Source organism: Euleptes europaea, chromosome 14, assembly GCF_029931775.1.
Source record: "Euleptes europaea isolate rEulEur1 chromosome 14, rEulEur1.hap1, whole genome shotgun sequence".
In the NCBI taxonomy this organism is placed as follows: domain Eukaryota; kingdom Metazoa; phylum Chordata; class Lepidosauria; order Squamata; family Sphaerodactylidae; genus Euleptes; species Euleptes europaea.
Window position 1 is genome coordinate 12,425,510 of NC_079325.1, and position 22,651 is coordinate 12,448,160.

Consider the following 22,651-nt stretch of genomic DNA (forward strand, 5'->3'; position numbering starts at 1 on the left):
TCAGGGATCAGACTGCTAGCAAAGATATATTTAGTTTATATATTATGATTGTCATTGACCAGTAGCCATGAATGCATTGAGTACAGAGCCTTCGCTAAGCTGAGAATTTCCTTCTGTCTGTGAAGAAGGAACTGGAGGTCAAAAATATTTGTTTTAGGAAGAAGGAAGGGATCCCTGAGGAGTACATCTTCCCACAACTTAGCCTGCACAAAATCTGCCTAAAAAGAGCTCAGTTCTATCGCAATGCAAGCTGCACCAGTAACTAACTATAAGGGGAGTTAGTGAAATCAGTTGTGAATTTCAGAGCATTGGAACTGATTTGGGGTGGGTGGGAAGGGAGAGATAAAAAATGATAGTTGCCTGTATTAGTTTAGTGACAGAAACTGGGTTGAATACTGTCTCTCTTTTGTTGCCTCTTAGTTTGAACATATTTTTATCATTGTTTGTGCTAGTTAAAACTGAATTTGATTTGGGTTTGGTTTGCTCTCTTATTTTCCACCTCACGGCCTAGATGCACTAAGCATTCAAATTCAAAATATTGTCGAAGGCTTTCATGGTCAGAGTTAATTGGTTCTTGTAGGTTATCCAGGCTGTGTGACTGTGGTCTTGGTATTTTATACCAAGACCACAGTCGCACAGCCTAGATAACCTACAAGAACCATTCAAATTCAGTTTGTCAGACTTCGGTCCTTTTAAACCATAAATATGAGGCAATTTTGCCCGTGTACCTCAGCAGTCTCAGAAGTCCAGAGAGGACCAGGCCACTTCCAGCTTTTGAGGTCCCTGGTTATAATAAAAATATCCAAAATGTGATGCACATAAAAACAGCTTGTGAAGTTTGTCACATTCCCCCCAAAAACTAAATTTGAGGCCCCCACTGGACTTGAGGTCCAAGCCATATGGCCTTTCTGCCTACCCTGTCATGTACCACATGCATATGTATGGGTATTGCTCTAGGAACATGAGTAATTAAGTGTTGGGTGGGATTGGGTGGAGCAGATGTATTGGGAAGGATTGGTTCCTTTTAACAGGAAGGAAGAAGATGGCAAATCTTTTGAATGCTGCGCGTGAACATTTTTTGGAATTCCTAGTTTGTCTGAGTTTCCTGGAAGAAGAAGCCCGGTTGACAGACAACTTCTGAGAGCTTCATTTGATGGCTGAATGTGCAGCCCTTGATAATATCAAATGCATACTGGCTCATAACATATATACAGAATTTAAAGCGATGTTATCTTTCTGCTTGAGATTTTGCCTCTTCGGAACCTACATGGCAAGAGATGTGATTAGAATGAAGCTATCAGCAAGGGAAACCGCTTTGAACAGAAGCAGAGAATATCCGCTGCCCCCTCTGCTCATCTTCTTTAAGAGGAATTAAGGACTGCTCGTAAAAAAGTGTTGTCTGAAACTTGCTTTGAGTGGTCTTGTAAAATGTTCAGTTATATTTGGAGAAGGAGGAGCTATAATCATTTTCAGTCAAGCGCATAACTAGGAAACTGAGGTAATCTCTCTGGTTTCTTTCCTGACTCACACCCATAATTCCTGTGGGAAAGCAGCAATTTGTCATACTATGATAGTAATTACACTGGTTAGGGAAATGAGGACAGGTGGATGCTAATCCATTCTGAGCAATTATGGAGACCTTGAGTCTATCCCGTGGTTTTGAGGCTTAAGCTAATTCAGCCAGCAAAATTTGTCTAGTTTATTTAAATGCATGCACATCTCAAAATCTTACTGAAGTAACAAATGCTTCAATAAACAAACAAAAAAGCAAGTTTAAGGGAAAGGAGGCAACTAGAAGCATCTGACCCTGTTCTGAGAAGGGGTGGCAAAGTAGATGATTAATACAAGAATCAGTATATCAGTATGGTTCAAATTCAGTTTCTGCCAAAACTAGGAAAGCAGATTTCCTCTGAGCTAGATTTCAGGGAGAATGACATGTTTGCCCATAATTCAATGAGTGTGCCTTTATAGTAGACCTAACTGCTAAAACACTTGTATGTTCTTTAAGAGCACTGGTTTATCTGCTCTGTCTGGCAGATTTTTTGCCCAATGTTTTGAGTATGACCATGAAGCTTAATAAAATAGAACCAGTGAGAGAAAAACGGGGCTACGGTTTTCACAAAGTCACAATCTGAAACCTAAAAATCCTTGGGGGCTGTTGGGTTTGTCTAAGGTCTTCCTTATGGTTACAAATGAAGAAAAATCAAAGAATAAACGGTAGCGCTGCTTCCAAAGGTTTTTATAGCTGGCAAACTTTGGGCCTGTGAAGGGTTACTTCCCCCTCAAGGATCTCTAACCTCTTAAGAGCCTAAGGAGGTGAATTCCTTCTTTTCTTTTTTTTTGTTTTAACCAATGCACAGCTGCTGTTTATATTCTGTACCTCCTAGGACATAGCCGGCCCTCACTGTGTGGCTTTTGTCTTCCCTCTGTCATGGTCTCTGACATAATTATGGTATTTTGTGTACATGTGCAGAATTAATTCCATGTAGAGCTTGAACACAACATACAAACTCTGAACCACAAACTGCAGAGGTTTGTGTAATGAAGAGCCTGGCAACAGCTTGCAAAATGCAAATGTCCTTAGAACAGGCTGACTGAATTCTCTCAAGGTCTGAATTCTTTCAAGAGCTAACTAATTTACCCTGGTCTTGTCCTTGAAGGGAGAAGAACAGAGTCATTCTTCACTATCTGCCAGAAAGGTGCATCTGAAATTACCCTTCCTGATTCAGCTGCCAGCTGTCAGCTGCTCATATCTCAAGAGCAGAAAAGTCCTGCTATCCTCAGACCTTGAGAAGGTCTGCTTAAAAACCTCAAGGCTATAAGTGCAGTAAGCTTCTTGCTTTCTGTAACCTTGCTGAAGGCTATTCCCTACTGACCAGATGGTTACATGTTACAATGTGAGCAATAATTGTGTTTTATGATTTATATAGTTATATATTGTATTGTAGATTTCTAAATAGTCTCATTTAATGCGTATTGTACTGACAATGAGAATGGTATTAAAATTGAGTGTATGGAGTGATCATGGAGCTCAGAAATGATTGTTTATACTTTAAGCAAAATAGACTGAAAGGAAGCCCATATTTGGCCATGGGGAGAAGCTAATAACCTGAACAGCTGCAACTAAGACATTATTGCACTGCTCATGTTATCTGAAAGTGGGGAGGAAGATATCCCTCCTGATGGTAAAATCAACACTCTTAATGAGTCTGAAACAGTATAAATACAGCCACATTAAGCCCAGAGAATCAGAACCTTCCAAAGGCTCTCAAGAAAAGGCTGACTGGTATGTATGGCTTAAATACATTATTCTAGACTTTATGAATTAGATACTTTGAACTGAATCAGAATAATTTGACTGTTATATTTTAGAAGTTGGATTTTAAAACTGAATAGTATGTAAGACTTGCTTGCTTTTACTTCAGACATTGTAAATACGTACATTGTGCTTTGACAAGAGTTTTTATAGAAGTGTTAAAGACTTTATAATCTGCATTTACACATATTTTACTAGAAGTATATCAATAAAAAGACTTGCTTTTAAAAAGTAGGTAAAGTTGTTGAGTCCTGCTTACTCGATGACTGGCTGAATAAGATAACTTCACTTCTCAGTAAGTGATACATTCTAAGAGCCTGTCATCTGAACAGCACGACCCACTTCACCTCTTTCTTTCTTTGTTAATTTATAAAGTTGTATTTTCCCATATGCATGCGTGTGTAGACTACTACCTTGTCCGTACCTTGACATTGTGCTTTCATGGCTGCTCCATGAACACAAATTATTAGGAACAGTGAATGCAGTGATTGATTTTGTTCTTTACATGAATTTAGCTTGGGTGGGAGCGCAGATCTGCCTTGGTACTGGCTGTGGTCATTATCTCTGTGGTAGCTCTCACTATAGAAATTTGAAAGGAAACGGAATTAAAGCAAGCCGGGAACTACTTTGCTTAGAGGTGCCATTTAAATTCAGAAGCCAGTATGGGTTAGTATTATCGGCTTGCACCAGATCTGATTTGCAGACAATAATACTTCCTGCCTTGGACCTTTGCCAGTGTGCATTATTGTAATTATCAGCATTTTAAAAAAATAAAGCAGTGAAGCTAGGATGAGATGCTTGTCTATTGCTTGCTGTGTCAGACATTAATTAGTCTTCCTGAGTTCAAGCCACCACGCTGCTGAATAAAAGCAGGAAGAAGTAGGGAAAAACAAAGCATGAAACACAATCTGATGAATAAATACAAAATTATTTTTGCATCAGCAGTGTAAATTTACAATATAACTCTAAAATCAGGTCTGTTTGAAGTTTTCTACTTGTCTCTTCCTACTCTGATAAAAGGTATGCTTCTGGAGGCACTCCACTGGTGGCATGAGTCCAAAAATGAACCTTGTTATTCTGTAAAAGAAGAAGAGGAGGAGTTGGTTTTTGTACCCTACCTTTAAGGAGTCTCAAACTGGCTTACAATCACTTTCCCTTCCTCTTCCCACAACAGACATCTTGTGAGGTAGGTGGGGCTGAGAGCAATCTGAGAGAACTGTGACTGGTCCAAGGTCACCCAGCAGGCTTCATGTGGAGCAGTGGGGAAACAAACTCGGTTCTCTAGAGTCCACTGCTCTTAAGCACTACACCACTCTGGCTACCGTATGAGTATACTGTGAGAACTTAGAAGAGCACAATCGTGAGACTTCTTTGAACCGAAGAAGAGCCCTGCTGGATCATACTAGTTGTCCATCTAATCTAGCATCCTCTTCCACTCAGTGGCCAACCAGTTGCTCTGGAGGACTAGCAATCATGGTCATCTAAGGCTTTCCCTGCATGTTGCTTCCTAGCACTGGCATTCAAAGGCTTACTGTTTCTGAATGTGGAAGTTCACTTTCGTTGTCATGGCTACTAACTGTTGAGTAAAAAAGTGCTTCTTTTAGTCCATCCTGGACCAGTTGTCTATCAACTTTGTGGTTTGTTGCTGAGTTCTAGTACTATGGGAGAGGGAGAAAAAGTTTTGTTAGGTAAGCATTTTAATGTTGTCAAGTGCCAATCTACCCTAGAGAATAGGGAAACTTGCAGTCATATGGAAATACAATGTCCATTGTTGAAATACGTGGCTATAATGATTATTACGAGATGGGACAAATTACTGATAGGCCTCGATGAATTTACTTTGGCATTTTCCAGCCTTTCAGGGCTTTGTATTTTAATGATCAATATTTTCTAATTATTGCTACTACAAAACCTAAATCATAAACTCTTCCGTTTCTTATAATTTTATTAAAGCTGTGGCAAAACTGTTGTAGTATATAAAGTGCAGAATAACCATGCTTGTCACCACCACAACCAAAAGCCTAATCCTACCTAACTTCTCCCCCAATTTCTCATAACTTCATTATTTTCTTTAAAAGGCCTTTTTTATTGAATACTGAAGCCAGTCTAGAAAGCAATTTGTTAAGAAATTAATTCATCTACCACCACTGAATGGGGTAAAGGTAACATATAAACAAGCAGTGACAATAGCTTCATGCACATGTGTTTTTCTGTGTCATATAGCAAAACCTATTCTGATGTGAAAAAAAAGCTTTGTGTTTCTACTGAGGATTACTGGGAGCTACTACAATAAAATCACTTCTGAAAATACTAGGTGCTACAATGAAATTTCTAGGCACCATGTTCTAAAGTGCATACACACGATCCTTTAAGCCAAAAAACAATTTTCCTAAGAATGAGTTCTTCATACCGCAAGGAGTGAATTTCATCAGTGTCATCCCTAGTATATTGAAGTCAGATAAGATACAAAGTCCTGTTGTTGGTTTAGTTAGCTTCAGAATTGCCCTAGATCAACACTCTTATGTGCTAAGTACTGAGCTAGGATGGAAATTCATGGCTTGTTCTGTAGACCAATGTTGCCTGTAGAGCACCTTGCAGATGCAGACATGCCACATGATGAAGAGTCTCACTGAAACTGTGGTTAGTGCCTCCCTAATTTATCTGCAATGTTGCTTCATAAATCTAGGCTCTTTCTTGATACTTCAGGAGAAACACCAGGGATGAATTCTTTTACCTGCAGCTTACATGAAGATTGATCATAAAAGCTGACTCTTCTCAGTTCTCACAAACAGCTGTGTCGGATTTTAAGCCTGCTGCCTACTTAAGGGACTATTTTTGAGATTAGTAGTATTTGATATAAATTTTTTATCATGGCCTTCCTTTAAGGAGCTGAGAGTGGCATATGTACTTCTCCTCTCCTCCATTTTATCTTTCCAGCAGCCCTGTGATATGACAGAAAAATGGGCCCAAGACCGCCCATTAAGTTTCATGGCAAGTTTGGGTTTAACTGGACCTAGCGCAGCACCCTGACCCCCATGCTAGTATCTCTACCTACTATTTTCCCATGCAAATTTGATCTTTCTCTGGCCTGTATGCCAAGAGACTGAAATTTCACTTTCGGTATAAAATGGATGGATTATTGCAGTGTGTGTGTGTGTGTGTGTTTGTGTTTTTTTTTGCAGGAGATTCTAGGTAAGAGGATTACTTTCGGAGGTTCATAGTAGAATCTCTGGATTTGTGAAGCAGTTTTGAAAAGAAATACCCTTTAACTGGCAGAACTGTTACTACATCCTGGTAGGGTTGTCCAGTTACATTTCTCATATGAAGCTGCAGGTATTAGAATCATAGAGTTGGAAGGGACCACCAGGGTAATCTAGTCCAACCCCTTGCACAAACAGGAGATTCCCAACTACACCCCCACACCCTCAATGCAATACTTCATGCCCAGAAAATGGCCAAGGTGCCCTCCCTCTCATGATCTGCCTAAGGTCATGATCTGCCTGTTGTTCAGAGTGGCACAGAAAAAAACACATGGAACTGTTGTGGAGTTCATATGGTAACTTATAGGGAAAAATTCTTACCAGGAATCTCAGCAGTTTAGTTAGATTCGAGTCTACTGCAGCTTAGAGACCAAAAAGATTTTCAGGATATGAGCTTTCAGGAGTCCGAGTTCCTGCCATTAGGTACCTTAGATCCTTGGAAGCTCATACCCTGAAAATCTTGTTTGTCTCTAAAGTGCTCCTGGACTTGAACCTAGCTCTTCTACTGCAGACCAACATCAGCCTTCTGAAACAGAGTAGGATAGGTGTTGGCAGAATCGCCGGTAGAAAGGATCTTCTGCCTTTTGAATTGCTTAGCAGTATAGATGAGTCTGCTGGCCCAATATCAGCTCCATAGTCAAATGCATATTTTTAATGCTCCAGATGGCATTCTGCTACCAAATTATCCTGTGTAAATTGCCCTGTATTTAATAACCTATTCCTGGATCAAGCAGTTCTATGCTTAAGTGGTTGCCATGTGATCTGCTTTCTGTTAGAACCAGTAGCCTCAGTCTTCTCAGTTCATGCTGCGGTTAACAGGATGTGACATCTAGTGTTTGCTTTGACAAATCCTCTTTTGTGTCTCCTGGGTGAATTTGAATCCAAGTCAGTTCTGTTTGGAGTACATGTAACAGAGAAACAATACATGGAGATCTAGGATGCTCATTGTCTAACCTAACAGCTTGTTCATACAGCATATTGCATTCAGAGGTCCCCCATTATTTTCTCTGCTTGGGTTTTGCTTCAGAGTAGTCTGAGATCAGCTTGACTAATAGAAGCAGAGGGTGATCAAGATTATTGTACTTGTGAAACTCTAGTAAAAATTCAGGCTACAGAGTTTGACACTTAGCAGAAAAGTTGCTATCAGGGAAAATTTTGAATTGCTGTTCTCAAGAAGCTACGCCATTCTAGTTCAACACAGCAACAAAAACCCCTACTTAAACTTTTAACAATATTGGGGGAAGTGAGGACACCCTCCTTTAGCATCTGAGTTTCTCTCTTGGTTCCTAGAAGCTTTGCTTTCTTCACAGGGTTGGTTTATGAAGATTCACATCTAAATGCACTTGATTGGAGATTGAGCTCTGAATTAAGAGACAGCAGTCCAATTCATATGTAGCAAACCAACAAACCATGGTTTGTTCTTGGGGGAACAAGCCATGGAAGTGCTCTCCTCCTTTTGTTCACGGCTTGGAAGTCAAAGACTTCAGCATTACCAACATGCTGTAGTTTATAATTTCATCTGATTTTTACTGAATGGCAAACAGTGGGCTGCTTACATGCAAGAATTTGAATAGCTAGATTAATTCTTGGCTTGAATTCTGGCTTTTAGATATTAGATATATGCCAGAATTTGAATAGCTAGATTAATTCTTGGCTTGAATTCTGGCCTTTAGATATTGAATAACTGAACGTAAAAAAAAAGGGGAATGTACAGCAGACAGAGCCTGTGCCTTTATCCTCAGTGCAATGAAATATGGTCAGATAATTCTTCTGGTGTGAATGAGTCAAATAACTCTTCCTGAAGGTTAGGGAATATTATAGAAGTGGCCAGGGTGAATGAAAATTTATTTTTTAAAGTAACAAAAATATACTTAAAATTTAAATTGGATTTTAAAAATACAGCTCCAGCTATGCTAGGTTTCTCTCCTTAAAATAGCCTTATTTAAAATTAAATCTCTTAAAACTGAATTTTTGACTTTGTTGTGAATGCATGAAAGGTTGCTTGTGAAGAAACACTGGTGTTGGAAACAACTTCACCGAGCATGTAGCACAATAGTTCATGTACTTACGGCTTGATACTAGGGCCAGGCACTGGCAACTTACCCCAGAAAGCCAGTGATCTACCTGGATGACCTTTTATGTATAGGCACGAAGGATATAAGAACATAAGACAGGCCATGCTGGATCAGACCAAGGCCCAGCAGTCTGTTTACACAGTGGCCAACCAGGTGCCTCTAAGAAGCCCACAAACAAGATGACTGCAGCAGCATTATCCTGCCTGTGTTTCACAGCTCCTAATATATTTGGCATGCTCCTCTGATCCTGGAGAGAATAGGTATGCATCATGACTAGTAGATCATCGCCCTATCCTCCACAAACATGTCAACTCCCCTCTTAAAGCCTTCCAAGTTGGCAGCCATCACCATATCCTGGGGCAGGGAGTTCCACAATTTAACCATGTGTTGTGTGAAGAAATACTTCCTTTTATCAGTTTTGAATCTCCCACCCTTCAGCTTCAGCAGATGACTCGGTGTTCTAGTATTACAAGAGAGGTAGAAAAGCTTCTCCCTGTCCACTCTCTATACCATGCCTAATTGTATAGACCTCTATCATATCTCCCCTTACCTGACTTTTTTCTAAGCTAAAGAGCCCTAAATGTTTTAACCGCTCCTCATAGGGCAATTGCTCTAGCCCCCTGATCATTTTGGTTGCTCTTTTCTGCACCTTCTCAAGCTTCAATATCCTTTTTTAAATGTGGTGACCAGAACTGTACACAGTATTCCAAGTGTGTTCTCACCATAGATTTGTACAAGGGCGGTATGATAGCAGCAGTTTTCTCCTCTATTCCTTGTCCAGCATGGAATTTGCCTTTATAGCAGCCGCACACTAGGTTGACATCTTCCATCAAGCTATCCATGCCACCTGATTTGGGCAATTTGGTTCAGTATACCAACCTTCTATCTTGTGGAAAATAATGTACTGGTCAGTAGCTGCTGTCCGCCTTTGCTGTTGTTTGGGTGCTGGCTTTTTTCTTTTTTGAGGGATGGACATGGATGGTTCTGTAACAGAAAGGACAGACTAAATCAGTTATCATTTGGGAAAAAGAAGCATCTTCTAGTATTGATTCTGACAAGCACCTTTCTAAAGAGCCCTGTCATGGCTGTAAGTGGTAAAAGAGACCCTATTAGAAGACATGACCTGTTGTCTAAGAATGTATCCTATATAATTATGTAAAACTAAAAACATTAATTTGTATATTTACAAAACTGGCCATTCTCAAATTTTAGAAAGGCTCTCCATTTTTCAATAACTGTCCTGTGGTTATAGTATCCATTTAGTAGGATCTGACCTGCATGCCTTCCCCTGTCAAGTCACATCTGACTTATGGCAACCCCTGGTAGTGTTTTCAAGGCAAGCGATGTTCAGAGGTGGTTTGCCATTGCCTGCCTCCACGTCACAGCCCTGGTACTCCTTGGAGGTCGCCCATCCAAATACTTGCTAAAGTCGACCCTGCTTACCTTCGGAGATCTGACAAGATCAGGGTACCCTGGGCTATCCAGGTCAGGGCTGACTTGCATTTTTAGGAAGCATCTTAACGGTAGATGGAATATTTTGAGTTAAACTGTTGATTTGCCTTTTTCTTGGTGATACAAATTGCTAATTTAAATTTTTGAACCAGCCTAGCATGTAACTGGTCAGTCAGTGAAAGATTTATCTTTCATTGCTGAACACTACAAGTCTAATTTTTGCTGCAGGCAGCTTTACGGCCTAATTGTGCTGAAATACTGTAAAGCCAGAGAGCCGAAAAAGAAAAGGCTAAACTGAATTAAGCTTTCCTTACTCACTCAGCCCGGTCTTTCTCATGTTAAATTCCTTGCCTTGTAATTTAAATTGATTTTGTGCACCAAGGACAGCCTATGATGAATTCAGCATTAAAGGGACTGCTTTCAAGCACCAACTTTTCTCAGCCATCATCATTACCAGGGATAACCTAATTGACCTCCTTTTGAGCTTACTGGAAGGCTGTACTGCATCCACAATTACAAGAGCTGTGCTTGCACAGATTTCCCTAATAAAAAACGAAACCGGTTTGGGGATTAAAAGTTGTCACTGTGAATATTAGAATCATAAAGTTGGAAGGGACCACCAGGGTCATCTAGTCCGACCCCTGCACAACGCAGGAAATTCACAACTACCTCCCCCCTCACACCCTCAGTGACCCCTACTCCATGCCCAGAAGTTGGCCAAGATGCCCCCCCTCTCATCGTCTGCTTAAGGTCATATGATCAGCATTGCTGGCAGATGGCCATCTAAAGGTGTAAAGGTCCTCTGTGCAAGCACCGTGTCATTCCTGAGGAACTGCTCTAACTGTTAGGAAAGTCTTCCTGATGTGTAGACGGAAACTCTTTTGGTTTAATTGTACATCACTAAACCCACAGGAATGGACAATGCTTGCACACTACACTTGGTGGGTAGTGGTGAGAATTTCTTTTTTTAAAGTGTTGAACGTTTAAAACCACAACTGTATATAATAACTCATGTAAAAAGTCTAGTAATGAATTCACCTGATTGGCTGTACAGGTCAAATCAAAACCCAAGTTAAAACTCGTACTTGTCTCTGATACAATGGTGGAGGTAGAGTTGCCAACCTCCAGGTGGTGGCTGGAGATCTCACACTATTACAATTGATCTCCAGATGACAGAGATCAGTTCACCTGGAGAAAAATAGCCACTTTGGAAGGTGGACTCAATGGCATTATACCCCAGTAGAAGTCCCTCCCCAAACCCTGCACTCCTCAGGCTCCACCCTCAAAATCTCCAGGTATTTCCCAACATGGAACTGGCAATCTTAGGTTGAGGGCTTATTGCAGTCACCAGTCTGATATGGAATTAGTTCAAGTGATGCTACAGAGAGCAACAGCGAAACTGAGGTTCCCCGGTGACTTCTGTGGAAGAGATCTGAATTATCCTGAAATAGATGGGTGAACAACTATATCCATGGCATATCATGCATAGTTCTTTGGGTGTGATAAAATTACTGTGATAACAGTTTTCAGTGCCAGTGTGGTATAATGGTTAAGAGTGTCGGAGTAGTATCTGGAAGACCCAGGTTTGAATCTCCACTTGTGCCTTGGAAACTTGCTGGGTGACCTTGGGCATCTTCCTTCAAGGAGATCAGGGCAGTATACTTCTCTTCTCCTTCACTTTATCCTCACAACGTTCCTGTGAGGTATATTATGCAGAAAGTGTGTGACTGGCCCAAGGTAATCCAGTGAGCTTCATGGTAGAGTGTGTGTATTAACCCAGCTCTCCCAGATCCTAGTTCAACACTCTAACTATGCTGGCAGAAGAATAATGCTGAACGATTTTAGTGCACATGAGACACCAGTTTTTATCTTTGTCATTTTTTCATCTGGAGTTGCATGCTTAAGAAAAGAAACCTGTAAGCAGCCTGGCTGGAGTGCGAGAAAATAATTGATATTCAGATCTTGTGTATGATGCAGACTTCTGTAACGCTGGACACACAATACGACTTTACTCCTATCGCTTTGATTTAGGAGCTTTGTGGCTGATAATTCCATCCAATCTTTCTTTCGGTAAATAACATCTTGAGAGCAAGTTAGCCAACCCACTTGTGAATACGAACCTAAAATGTCACTATGGCAACCTCTCTCTCTGGTGACACACAAACTATTTGAACAATCTGAGGGTGTGTGTGTGTGTGTGTGTTACCTTTCCCTGGGTATCTGTGGAGATAAGCTGAGGAGATGGCAGAAATGCTAACACTTCAGCATTAATGTTTGAGCCCTGCATCAGCTTGACTTGAAGATGTGTGTTTGAAGAAGGCTCAGACTGTTTGTTGGAAGAATGTCTAGTGGGAAGCTGTAGGATTAGCAGTGCCTCTGCTTAGTTTCTGGCGTATACGGTTGTTAGTACCGCCAAAGAAACAAACCGCGGTGCCTAAAACTGGTTCTTCAACATAGGCCTTGCAACTTCTCTCCAAACCCTGAAACTCAGAAGCCCGAGACTATTTTTTGCATAATGCATCATCTGTGAGGGCCAAGGTTAACATTCCAGACGCTCCCCGCTGGCACCGAACCCGGTTCCACCCTCTTTCTGAAACGTTTTATTTGCTTGTTAACCTATTCCTTGGAATATAGGCATTCGCGTTTGCCCTCTTGAGTAATTCTAGGCTTTTCAAGGCCTCGTAACTAAAATGTATGGCGTAGATAAAGATCACTTAATGAAATTCTGAACCAAAGTCGGTGGACTCAGCCGCATATTTTTAGTCGTTAAGTGCAATTTTTGTCAGCTATAAACTGATTCTTTTTAATGGAGGAACTGCAGAAACTCAGAGGTTACGCACTCTTTTGTGTTTCTGTCACTTCATAGTAATACTGCTAAAGCACCTTTCAACCACTTCATGCTAAGTGGATTGATAAAAATTAGACAGGATATTCCCAGTGATAAAAATTAAACGGGATATTCTCGGTGAGTACATTTGATCTACAGCAGGGGCACTCAAGTTTTGAAAGTGGGGACTGCTTAAGTCATAGGGATGGCTAAAAATAAAAGCTTTGCATCTCCCCAGTTGGTACGAAACTGTGACTTTGTGTTCAAAGGAAGGGAGAGAACAGTTATGTGAGAATTGCAAAGAAAAAGACCCCAAAGGATCACCACACACAGGGAAGTAGTCTTTGCTACTCCCTGTTGTAAATGAAAAGCAGCACAGTTAGGGTAAGTTTGGAGTAACGGACAGCCCATTGCTGAGGTTTGGGCTGAAAGTGGTGTGGAGGCAGCGTGAACCCAGCGCCAGCGTAAGTACCCACTTATCATGGAATAAGGGGCACTTACGTCAGGACCTAAATCATGGAAAAGAACTGTGGCATCGCTGTTTTCAATAGGGCTATTTTCCCCGTTTTCGCAAATTTAGGTTTTAAAGGGGGTATTTTTTGCCTTGCAGGGGGCTGGGAAACTTCTCTGGTGGCCCCCTGCCACTGCAAGGCTCTGGAATGGGCTGATAGGGTTTGGCAAATCCCAGGTGCCAGTGTGCCATGGTACCTAGAAATTTCATTGTGGCAACTAGGATTTCCAGCAATTATTTACTGTTGTGTCAATCAGTAGAAGTAAAAAGCTTATTTATCATTCCATAACAGAATGCATTTTTATGTCATACAACAAAACATAGGCATGAAGAGTTTGTCACTGTCTATATGTTAACTAACAGTGATCGATCAGTTCACTTCTCACCCAGTTGCTTCCTATACTAGATCCAGTATTTAAATGGAGCTTTTTAAAGCAATAGCGTTATGAGAAATTGGGGGAGAAGTTAGAGGTTAGTGTTTTTTGTTGTGGTAGTGGTGACAACTAGTTACCCCATATTTTATTTATCGTAGCTGTCGTAGCTGTAAAAAAATTATGAGAAGCAGTGAAGAGTTGAGGATTTTGTGGTAGCAATAATGAAAAAAATAATTAAAAATAAATGTGGCTCCCAAATGTTTTGGGTGGCTCCGAAGAAAGTTTGTCAAGGCCTGTCCTAACATAGGCATATGGAGGGCGCGCGTGAATATATAAGTATATATAATTTTCCTTCTTAAGTAGTTAAGAAGTCCCACCTTTCACTTTGAGCATGGGATTGGCCTTTTCATAGGCTGAAAACATTTGATCACGTGATTAGTCAAGCCTTTTAAAGCATTCACTTTCTCGTAACAAAACAGATGTGTCGTTCTTCAACAGGTTTCATATTAGTGCTAATTAAAGATGTTGTGAAACAATGACAAATGGTAATTAATTATTTTACTTCCCTTTTAGCAATGTTTAAGATAAATGAACGGTTCACTACACAGGACACCAGGGACAGCCTGCAGTTTCAGAATCAAAAATAAAATTAGACAAAGTAAAATGATAGCAACTATTCAAAGGCATTGCTGCTAAGTAGGCAAATTCCTCTTGGCCACCTGCGGTAATTGCAAGCATTTCCAAACAGGAAGCAAAGTTTTGCTATGGTGCTAGGTCGGCCGTAACTGCTGTGGGGCATGGGTCACGCAGCCTTTGAAAACAAATTGTACTTTTTTGACGAAGTATATACAGTGATGGTTTTGGCTTCGTGGAATATATGACAATATTTGACTTTGGTCAGATGTACTTAGTTGATAATATTTGGCATGTCAGTTAACTGGTGTACCAGCTTTACTGTGGAAAAAAATAAAGCCAGCATGGACTGTCACACCTGAAAACCATTTTTTGGCATGCCCACTCTTGTGGCTTGTATGTCCACACCTTGACAATGCTCTCAGGGGGATAGGGCGCTCCTTATCCCAGTAATGACAGGGCTGGCTTATTGAGGCGAAAGGCGTTTTATGTCAGTTATGCTTCGTTTAAGTAAAGGTAAAAGTCCCCTGTGCAAGCACCGGGTCATTCCTGACCCATGGGGTGACGTCACATCCCGACGTTTCCAAGGCAGACTTTGTTTACGGGGTGGTTTGCCAGTGCCTTCCCCAGTTGTCTACACTTTACCCCTAGCAAGCTGGGTACTCATTTTACTGACCTCGGAAGGAGGGAAGGCTGAGTCAACCTTGAGCCGGCTACCTGAAACTGACTTCTGTTGGGATCGAACTCAGGTCGTGAGCAGAGCTTTTGACTGCAGTCCTGCAGCTTAACACTCTGCGCCACGGGCCTTCATATGCTTCGTTTAAGTCAGTAATATTCTTCTGGTTTCTGAGAGAATGAAGTCATTGAAAAATATCTGTGCCTGTCATGTAGCCTGTACACCAAGCTGTACTCGTTACGGCTGTAGTTATGCAGCGCCTCAGCCCCTAGTCACGTTAACATAGAGAGTTTCTGGAGACCATTAATTACCTTTTGGTCCTAACATCACGCTTCCAAGATTATAACCGGATCCATAGCTTACTCATATATCACTATGTGGTCTTGTGCTAGTATACTGTAGTGCTAGAGTTAAAAGAAATATATTTGAATCAAATGGTGACCATACTTTGTAATAAGCTATGAATCGTTTCTGTGCCAGTTATTGTGAATTCACTGGGTTTTATCAAGAGGTACAGCTACACGTTATGTCTTCTTCTCTGATTATTTTTAAAGAGCCTGTCCTTTCCAAATGCACCTGCTGGGCTTATTTTTTCGAAGGGAGTGTCACAGGCATTAATCCTATCCTCCCCTGGCTTTTTCGGAGGGGGGGGAACACAGACCCGTGAGACATTCTTCTTCCAGAAGATACATAGTTGCTACAAACAAATGGATAACTTCTGGTTGCTTTAAACATGAATACCGTGAGGTTCAGTTATGGTCATTTTGGAAGATCTTTTTCATAGCATATGGCAGGCTTTATTTTGAACACATGAAGCTGCCTTATACTGAATCAGACCCTTGGTCCATCCAAGTCAACATTGTCTACTCCGACCGGCAGCGGCTCTCCAAGGTCTCAGGCAGAGGTCTTTCACATCACCTACCTGCCTAGTCCCTTTAACTGCAGATGCCGGGGATTGAACCTGGGACCTTCTGCATGCCAAGCAGATGCTCTACCACTTAGTCCCTCCCCATGAGTGTGGGACATTTGTGGACAGAATGGAAACCTTGTTCCAGGGTTCTTCTGCCTGCCTTCACTAACTAGTGTATCAGTCAAGGCTACAGGCTCTTTGTTTCAGTGAGCTAATGCTGTAAAGCTTATTGAACGGTGTTTTTGTAGCTTTTACACACATATTGAATGACTACTTACTCACCACTATTGCCAGTACTGGCCTCCTTTGACCAGTAATGAACTGTATAACGGGTTATGTTTATTCTCGGGGTGGGTGGGGGGCGGCTCTTCATTTCGTAGTCTTCTGTAGCTCATAAGAACATAAGACAGGCCCTGCTGGATCAGACCAAGGCCCATCAAGTCCAGCGGTCTGTTCACACAGTGGCCAACCTGGTGCCTCTAGGAAGCCCACAAACAAGACGACGGCAGCAGCACCATCCTGCCTGTGTTCCACAGCACCTCATATAATAGGCAGGTTCCTCTGATCCTGGAGAGAATAGGTATGCATCATGACTAGTATTCATTTTGTACTAGTAGACATGGATAGCCCTCTCCTCCACGAACATGTCCACTCCCCTCTTAAAGCCTTCCAAGTTGGCAGCTGTGGCTCAGCTGCATCAATATTCACTATTTCTTTGTAGTTCTCCACTGTAACTGGTTGGGAGCTGGATGGTGTTCGGGAGGCGGGATTCTGCGCATAGCTGCCTAGTTCGGTTTGATGCAGATGGTTGCTGTACATACAGGGCCTCGGGTGATCTGGCAGCTGACATCCGCTCTAAGGCTTTGGAAGTCAATACTTGGATGAAAGCAGGGCTGTAGTTTAGAAGCACAAATTACGGGGTTTTTTGTATTGGTTTTTTAATGCTGAAAGACAGGAAGGCGTTCAAGAGCCTGAGGGCTTACCCTGCTTAAAGAATTTATGGTGCAGAAAAGGTTGAAAGCTTCTGCGTGAAATGTAAAGTCCTGTCCTCGATGGCACATTCTGACACTTGGGTGTTGTCTAAATCCCCCCCCCTCCAGATTATTAGCTGATTATATGTAAAATACGATTGGTTTCCCACAGGCACTTGCTGCCAATGCTGGCACGGGGTTTGCTGTGGCAGAGCCGCAGATTGCCATGTTCTGTGGAAAGCTGAATATGCACGTGAATATCCAGACTGGGAAATGGGAGCCAGATACTGCAGGGACCAAGAGCTGCTTTGGAACAAAAGAAGAGGTTCTGCAGTACTGCCAGGAGGTAAGCGACGATTCTTCACACTTCATTTCAGCCATCGTTCAAATGTGCTTTTAAATGTTCAGAAATTTCTTAAGCGGCGTTGCAGTTTGTTCAGGACTTGTCAAAACAGTGTTAGAGGCAGAAAGGTCACCATTCCTGTGCCCTGTTGCATTGTCCTGTTCCTCCCCCCCCCCCCCCAATTTGGGAACAAATTGGAATATACGCAATACTTGTTTTCTTACCAGATCAAAACTTAAACTTGCTTAATTCCGTAGATCGTCTTACAGAGCTGTTACGTAGTTATTTGGAACGAGTAACCGACAGCTGCTGGGGGCGGGGGGCAGGCTATTACTCTAACAACAACAACAACAACAACAATAACGACTAAAAGAATATTGCATAGAATATAGAGAAGTGATATGCACTGGCTCGAGAGCCACATGAGGCTCTGACATCTCAGCTGTAGCTCCTCTGATCACTGAACATAGAAAGGCCATGCTGGATCAGACCAAGGTCCATCATGTCCATCATGCCAACCAGGTGCCTCTAGGAAGCCACAAACAAGATGACTGCAGCAGCATTGCCCTGCCTGTGTTCCAATGCACCTCATAGAATAGGCATGCTCCTCTGATCCTGGAGAGAATAGGTATACATCATGACTAGCATCCATTTTGTACTAGTAGCCATGGTCCTCAACATGGCACCTGCTGGGAAGATGAGCAAGGCTGCTGTGGTTGGCTGGTGGTTCCGGCCTTGAAACACCTGCTGCTGAGGGGGCTGGAGGGGTGGAAAAGCTGCAAGCCTCCCAGGAGTGCGGGCCTTGTGCCAGGGATGGAGGTTCAGGGCCCATCCTCTCCAGCAGCGCCCCCACCTCACCCTTCTGTCTAGCCTCCGCACTCTCATTCCAGCACCTGGGTAGCTTCCAGGAGAGCCAGCTGCCTGCAGAGATGCAATATCATCACGCCAGCCACCCGTGAAAAGAACAAGCAGCCTACAGTGGGGTGATGGTGATTTTACTCCCTTTTCTTGACGCTCTCCTCTGGCAGCCTCGTCCTTCATTCTGGGGAGACAGTGAAAGGGCATGGGGTGGGGGGTGAAGCCCTTTCCCTCTCTTCAGATACACAAGGGCTGACTAAGTTTCAACAGTGGGTGGGGAGAGACAAGAAGAAGAAGAGTTGGTTTTTATATGGCGACTTTCTCTACCACTTAAGGAAGAATCAAACAGGCTTCCAATCACCTTCCCTTCCCCTCCCCATAATTGGCACCCTGTGAGGTAGGTGGGGCTGAGGGAGCTGTGACCAGCCCAAGGTTACCCAGCTGGCTTCATGTGTAGGAGTGGGGAACAAATCCAGTTCACCAGATTAGCCTCCACCGCTCATGTGGAGAAGTGGGGAATCAAACCCGGTTCTCCAGGTCAGAGTCCACAGCTCCAAACCACCGCATTTAACCACTGCACCATACAGGCACAAGCCTGCATGCTCAGAATTAATCCGGTAACGAAAAAAGATTAAATGTTATGTATTGATAATATTATTGCATGCGTGTTTGGTGGTTGATGGTTGATTTCTACTGGAAAAATTGAAGAAAATCTGGGGTGGGGAGGGAGAGGCAGAGGGGAAATAGCATTCCCTCCCACAATTTCTCCAGGTTTCTTTCCACATCTCTGCACTTTGTCCTTTCCTGCCTCTGGGCAAGCAGCCTTTTATTGTTCTCAGACCTTTGGCCTTAAAGAGTGCAGCTGAAGAGGCTGTACTTCCTTGGCTCGACCAGACAAAATTGCCACCTAATCATAGCCAGAGGAGCAGCATCGGCCAGTGCCATATGCCACTCTGATGCCCATGCCAGCGCTTCCAGTTCCTGCCAATCAGTTTGTTAAACGACAAGTCAGCAGCAACTGTTCTCATTCCTGTGGGACCCTGCATTTGTAAGAGAGATGTGATGGTGCCGTCCAGGCGAGCAGAGCAACATGTGGGTCACAGATTTGCTTTAGTATTTCGATAACACAATGGCATTAGCCAAGTGCCAGCAACATTGGGTCTAGTGGCATTTCTTTCCTTTTAAAGGCTGGTCTGTGCACATATGCTATTTTTCAGCATTGAGGGCTTTCATTCCTTGGTAATGTCTAGAATTCTCACCTGCATGTTTACCTAAGAAAATGTCAAGTTTCGGGTTATATTTTGATACTTAACAGAGTTTGATTTTCCTCTTAAACTATGTCTTTATGGGATAACCCAGTACAACTTCAGCTGCATTCAATCAAAAGCTAGGGTTATTTTTTTAATTATTATTACACATTCTGTGGCCCCCTATGGAACTTCTTCCCTTTTATAAAGTGACATTTCTTCTGGTTCCCCCCCCCCTTGACTCTCATCTGGAAAGAGTGAATTGGTTCTTCTTGTATTTACTGTATATTGCTTTTGAATAGATCTATCCAGAGCTTCAGATTACGAACGTGGTGGAAGCAAACCAACCTGTCAGCATTGAGAACTGGTGCAAAAAGGGCCGGAAGCAATGCAAGGGCCATACTCATATTGTCGTTCCCTTCAAGTGTCTTGGTAAGTACATCAGGCTAACGTATTTTAACTCTGCATAACCTTTCCTTTGGTTGTTGCATCTTTAAAAAAAACAACAACATTTGCCTGTTGGATTGCCATACCTGGAGGGTCCTCGTACTGTCACGGTTGGTGCAAACTGATTTTGACATAAGTGTCCCGATCTGTGGTAAACATCTGGTAGAACTGTCCATGCAGCAAGTACATAAACCGTTTCAGGCTAGCTTTAATGGTAAGGATTAATCTGGTAGGACATCAGCATTTATCTCTCTCTCTCTTTAGTTCAGCTGATCACTCGGTCTTCTGCACTCGGTCTTTTAGTATGAAAATCAGATCTGAATGTAGTGCAGTACACCATGATCGCTGCCTAAGGAAGGGGCAGCTGGCATGGCAAAAAACGCTCACCTTGCACTGAAATAAGCTTGGAAAGCATCTCTACATCCAGTATGCCATGACTTTTTTTTTCTTGGGAGAGGCTTATCTTGCTCTGGAGCTCTGAACCTTATGTTTAATGTTTCCAGTGCTAATCTTTTCAAGTCTTCTCTCATTTGGTAAAGGTAGTCCCCTGTGCAAGCGCCTGGTCATTCCCCATCGGGATCGAACTCAGGTTGTGAGCAGAGCTTTTTGACTGCAGTACTGCAGTTTACCACTCTGTGCCATGGGGCTCTTTCTCTCTCATTTGGGTCTCTGATTATTTCAAGAGCTAGATTCGAGTCCAGTAGCACCTTAGGGACCAAACAAGATTTTTGTGGTGTAAGCTTTGACTCTCAAAAGCTTACACCCCCATAATCTTGTTTGGTGTCTTAAAGAGCTACGTGACTCGAATCTAGCTCTTCTACTTCAGGTCAACATGGTTACATTCCTGAAACTACGATTATTTCAAACTGCCACAAATCTCAGCAGCTGAGAAACCCTAATCAGTTCAGAATGCTTTCCCCTGTGTCCATGATGATCAGCTGGGAACTCTAGGTACTCCCTGCTTATGGAAAGATCAAAATCTTGTTTTGCGCCACCATCTGAATAAAGAACTTTGCTTAAGTACTTGACAGTGAGCTCCATCCTGGTGCAGGAGGTGTTCAGAACCTATTGAGCCAGCGTGGTGTGGTGGTTAAGAGTGGTGGTCTCTAATCTGGAGAACCGGGTTTGATTCCCCACTCCTCCGAATTCTCTCAGCCCCATCTACCTCACAAGGTGTCTGTGTGGGGAGAGGAAGGGGATTGTAAGCCAGTTTGATTCTCCTTAAAAGGTAGAGAAAGTTGGACTATAAAAAGCCCACTCTTCTTCTTATAGCGCCCTACTTTGCACCATTGGATTTTTGAAGGCTCTCTGAGAGATGTTGAAAGAACTAATAAGGGGAAATAGTAACTTCATAGGAGGATTTATGATGGACTCCAGCGTGGTGTAGTGGTTAAGAGTGGTGGACTCTAATCTGAACCAGGTTTGATTCCCCACTCCTCCACATGAGTGGCGGAGGCTAATCTGGTGAACTGGATTTGTTTCCCCACTCCTCCACATGAAGCCTGCTGGGTGACCTTGGGCTAGTCACAGCTCTATTAGAGCTCTCTCAGCTCCTCCTAATTCACAAGGTGTCTGTTGTGGGGAGAGGAAGGGAAGGCGATTGTCAGTTGCTTTGAGACTTGTAAAAGGTAGAGAAAAGCGGGGTATAAAAACCAACTCTTCTTCTATACCTCTTTTCTGTGCAGAATTACAAACTGCTTTTTAACGCAAATATTGGTACATAATGCCCGATAGTGGATTCGCAGTCTTCTCCCTTGAATCAGGGAGGATCACGTCCGTAAGAGATCCTACTCATCAGTCTCACTGTGCGTAGAGCACTTTATCCTTCCATATTTTGGAGTGGATTGCATGTATTCCAACCCATGACGTGCGCCCCTCTCTCTAGCAAGCCCTCTGGGAAAGCACAAAATAGTAGCTAAAGAAAGGCCGTGTTCACTGCGGTTCACTTGGCAGTGCTGAAGTAGTGTGGTTGGCTCCGTGGTCTTAGAAATTTCTATGCTGCGTTTATGCTTGTGGCAACTTGGAGGACGGATCAAAGAGAAGCCACGATATGCTGCTCCTGAGCTGTTGTGTATCTCAGATCCCAGAACATACGAAAAGTTAAAGCAGCATACTGCATACCTGAGGAGGAGAATCCAGAGCGGGAGCTGTGGGCGTGAAGCTTTCTTTCCCATTGAAGGTGATCATTCAGCTAAGAACAAAGTTATCTGAAAGCTCACGGACTTCAAATAATACCTGACTAGTAGAGTACCTTTTGTCATATGAGCCCGGGGAACCCAGTATCTCAATTGGCCTGGAATGAGGCTGCTTCTGCTGATAGGATTGCCGCAAGGAAGCCAAGGGAGAACTGGCAGCATTGACGCTTCTTTAATTAGCGGGTGCCTGTAGGCTGCAATTGCCGCTTTTAGCAGCAGCACATTTGCATTCAGTTTTGTGTTTACATTTTATTGTATTGCATGTTGAACCGAGGGCCTAGGAGGGATAAAAATACAACTCAGTGGGAGCGGCCCCCTGTGGCACATTCCCTCCCACCTCTCTCTGACTCATTATGTGGAGCAGCTGCCACACAAAGGCCGCTTCCATCTCTACATGGTGGCTCTGCCACGAGGAGCTACTCACAACTGCAGCAGTCCTGCACGGTTGGCCGTGAAAGCAGCCTGCTTAAAATCACCACTGTAACTAGCGAGCTGATATTATAGTTCTGACATTCTCGGCGGAATGAATGGGTCTTTTGGGTGGCGGAAAAGTGCC

The 22,651-nt window shown here is 42.8% G+C and overlaps 1 protein-coding gene across 7 annotated transcripts in view; it reads left to right on the plus strand.

Moving 5' to 3' along the window:
* The window catches only part of APLP2 (amyloid beta precursor like protein 2), a 69,799-nt gene that overhangs the window by 17,539 nt on the left and 29,609 nt on the right, over positions 1-22,651 (plus strand). For all 7 annotated transcript variants that reach the window (XM_056860000.1, XM_056860001.1, XM_056860006.1 and 4 more), the window contains exons 2-3: positions 17,178-17,351; positions 19,756-19,885. In XM_056860000.1, coding sequence (XP_056715978.1) covers positions 17,232-17,351; positions 19,756-19,885 — 250 coding nt within the window. In that variant the 5' untranslated portion in view covers positions 17,178-17,231. The remainder of the gene's footprint in view (positions 1-17,177; positions 17,352-19,755; positions 19,886-22,651) is intronic.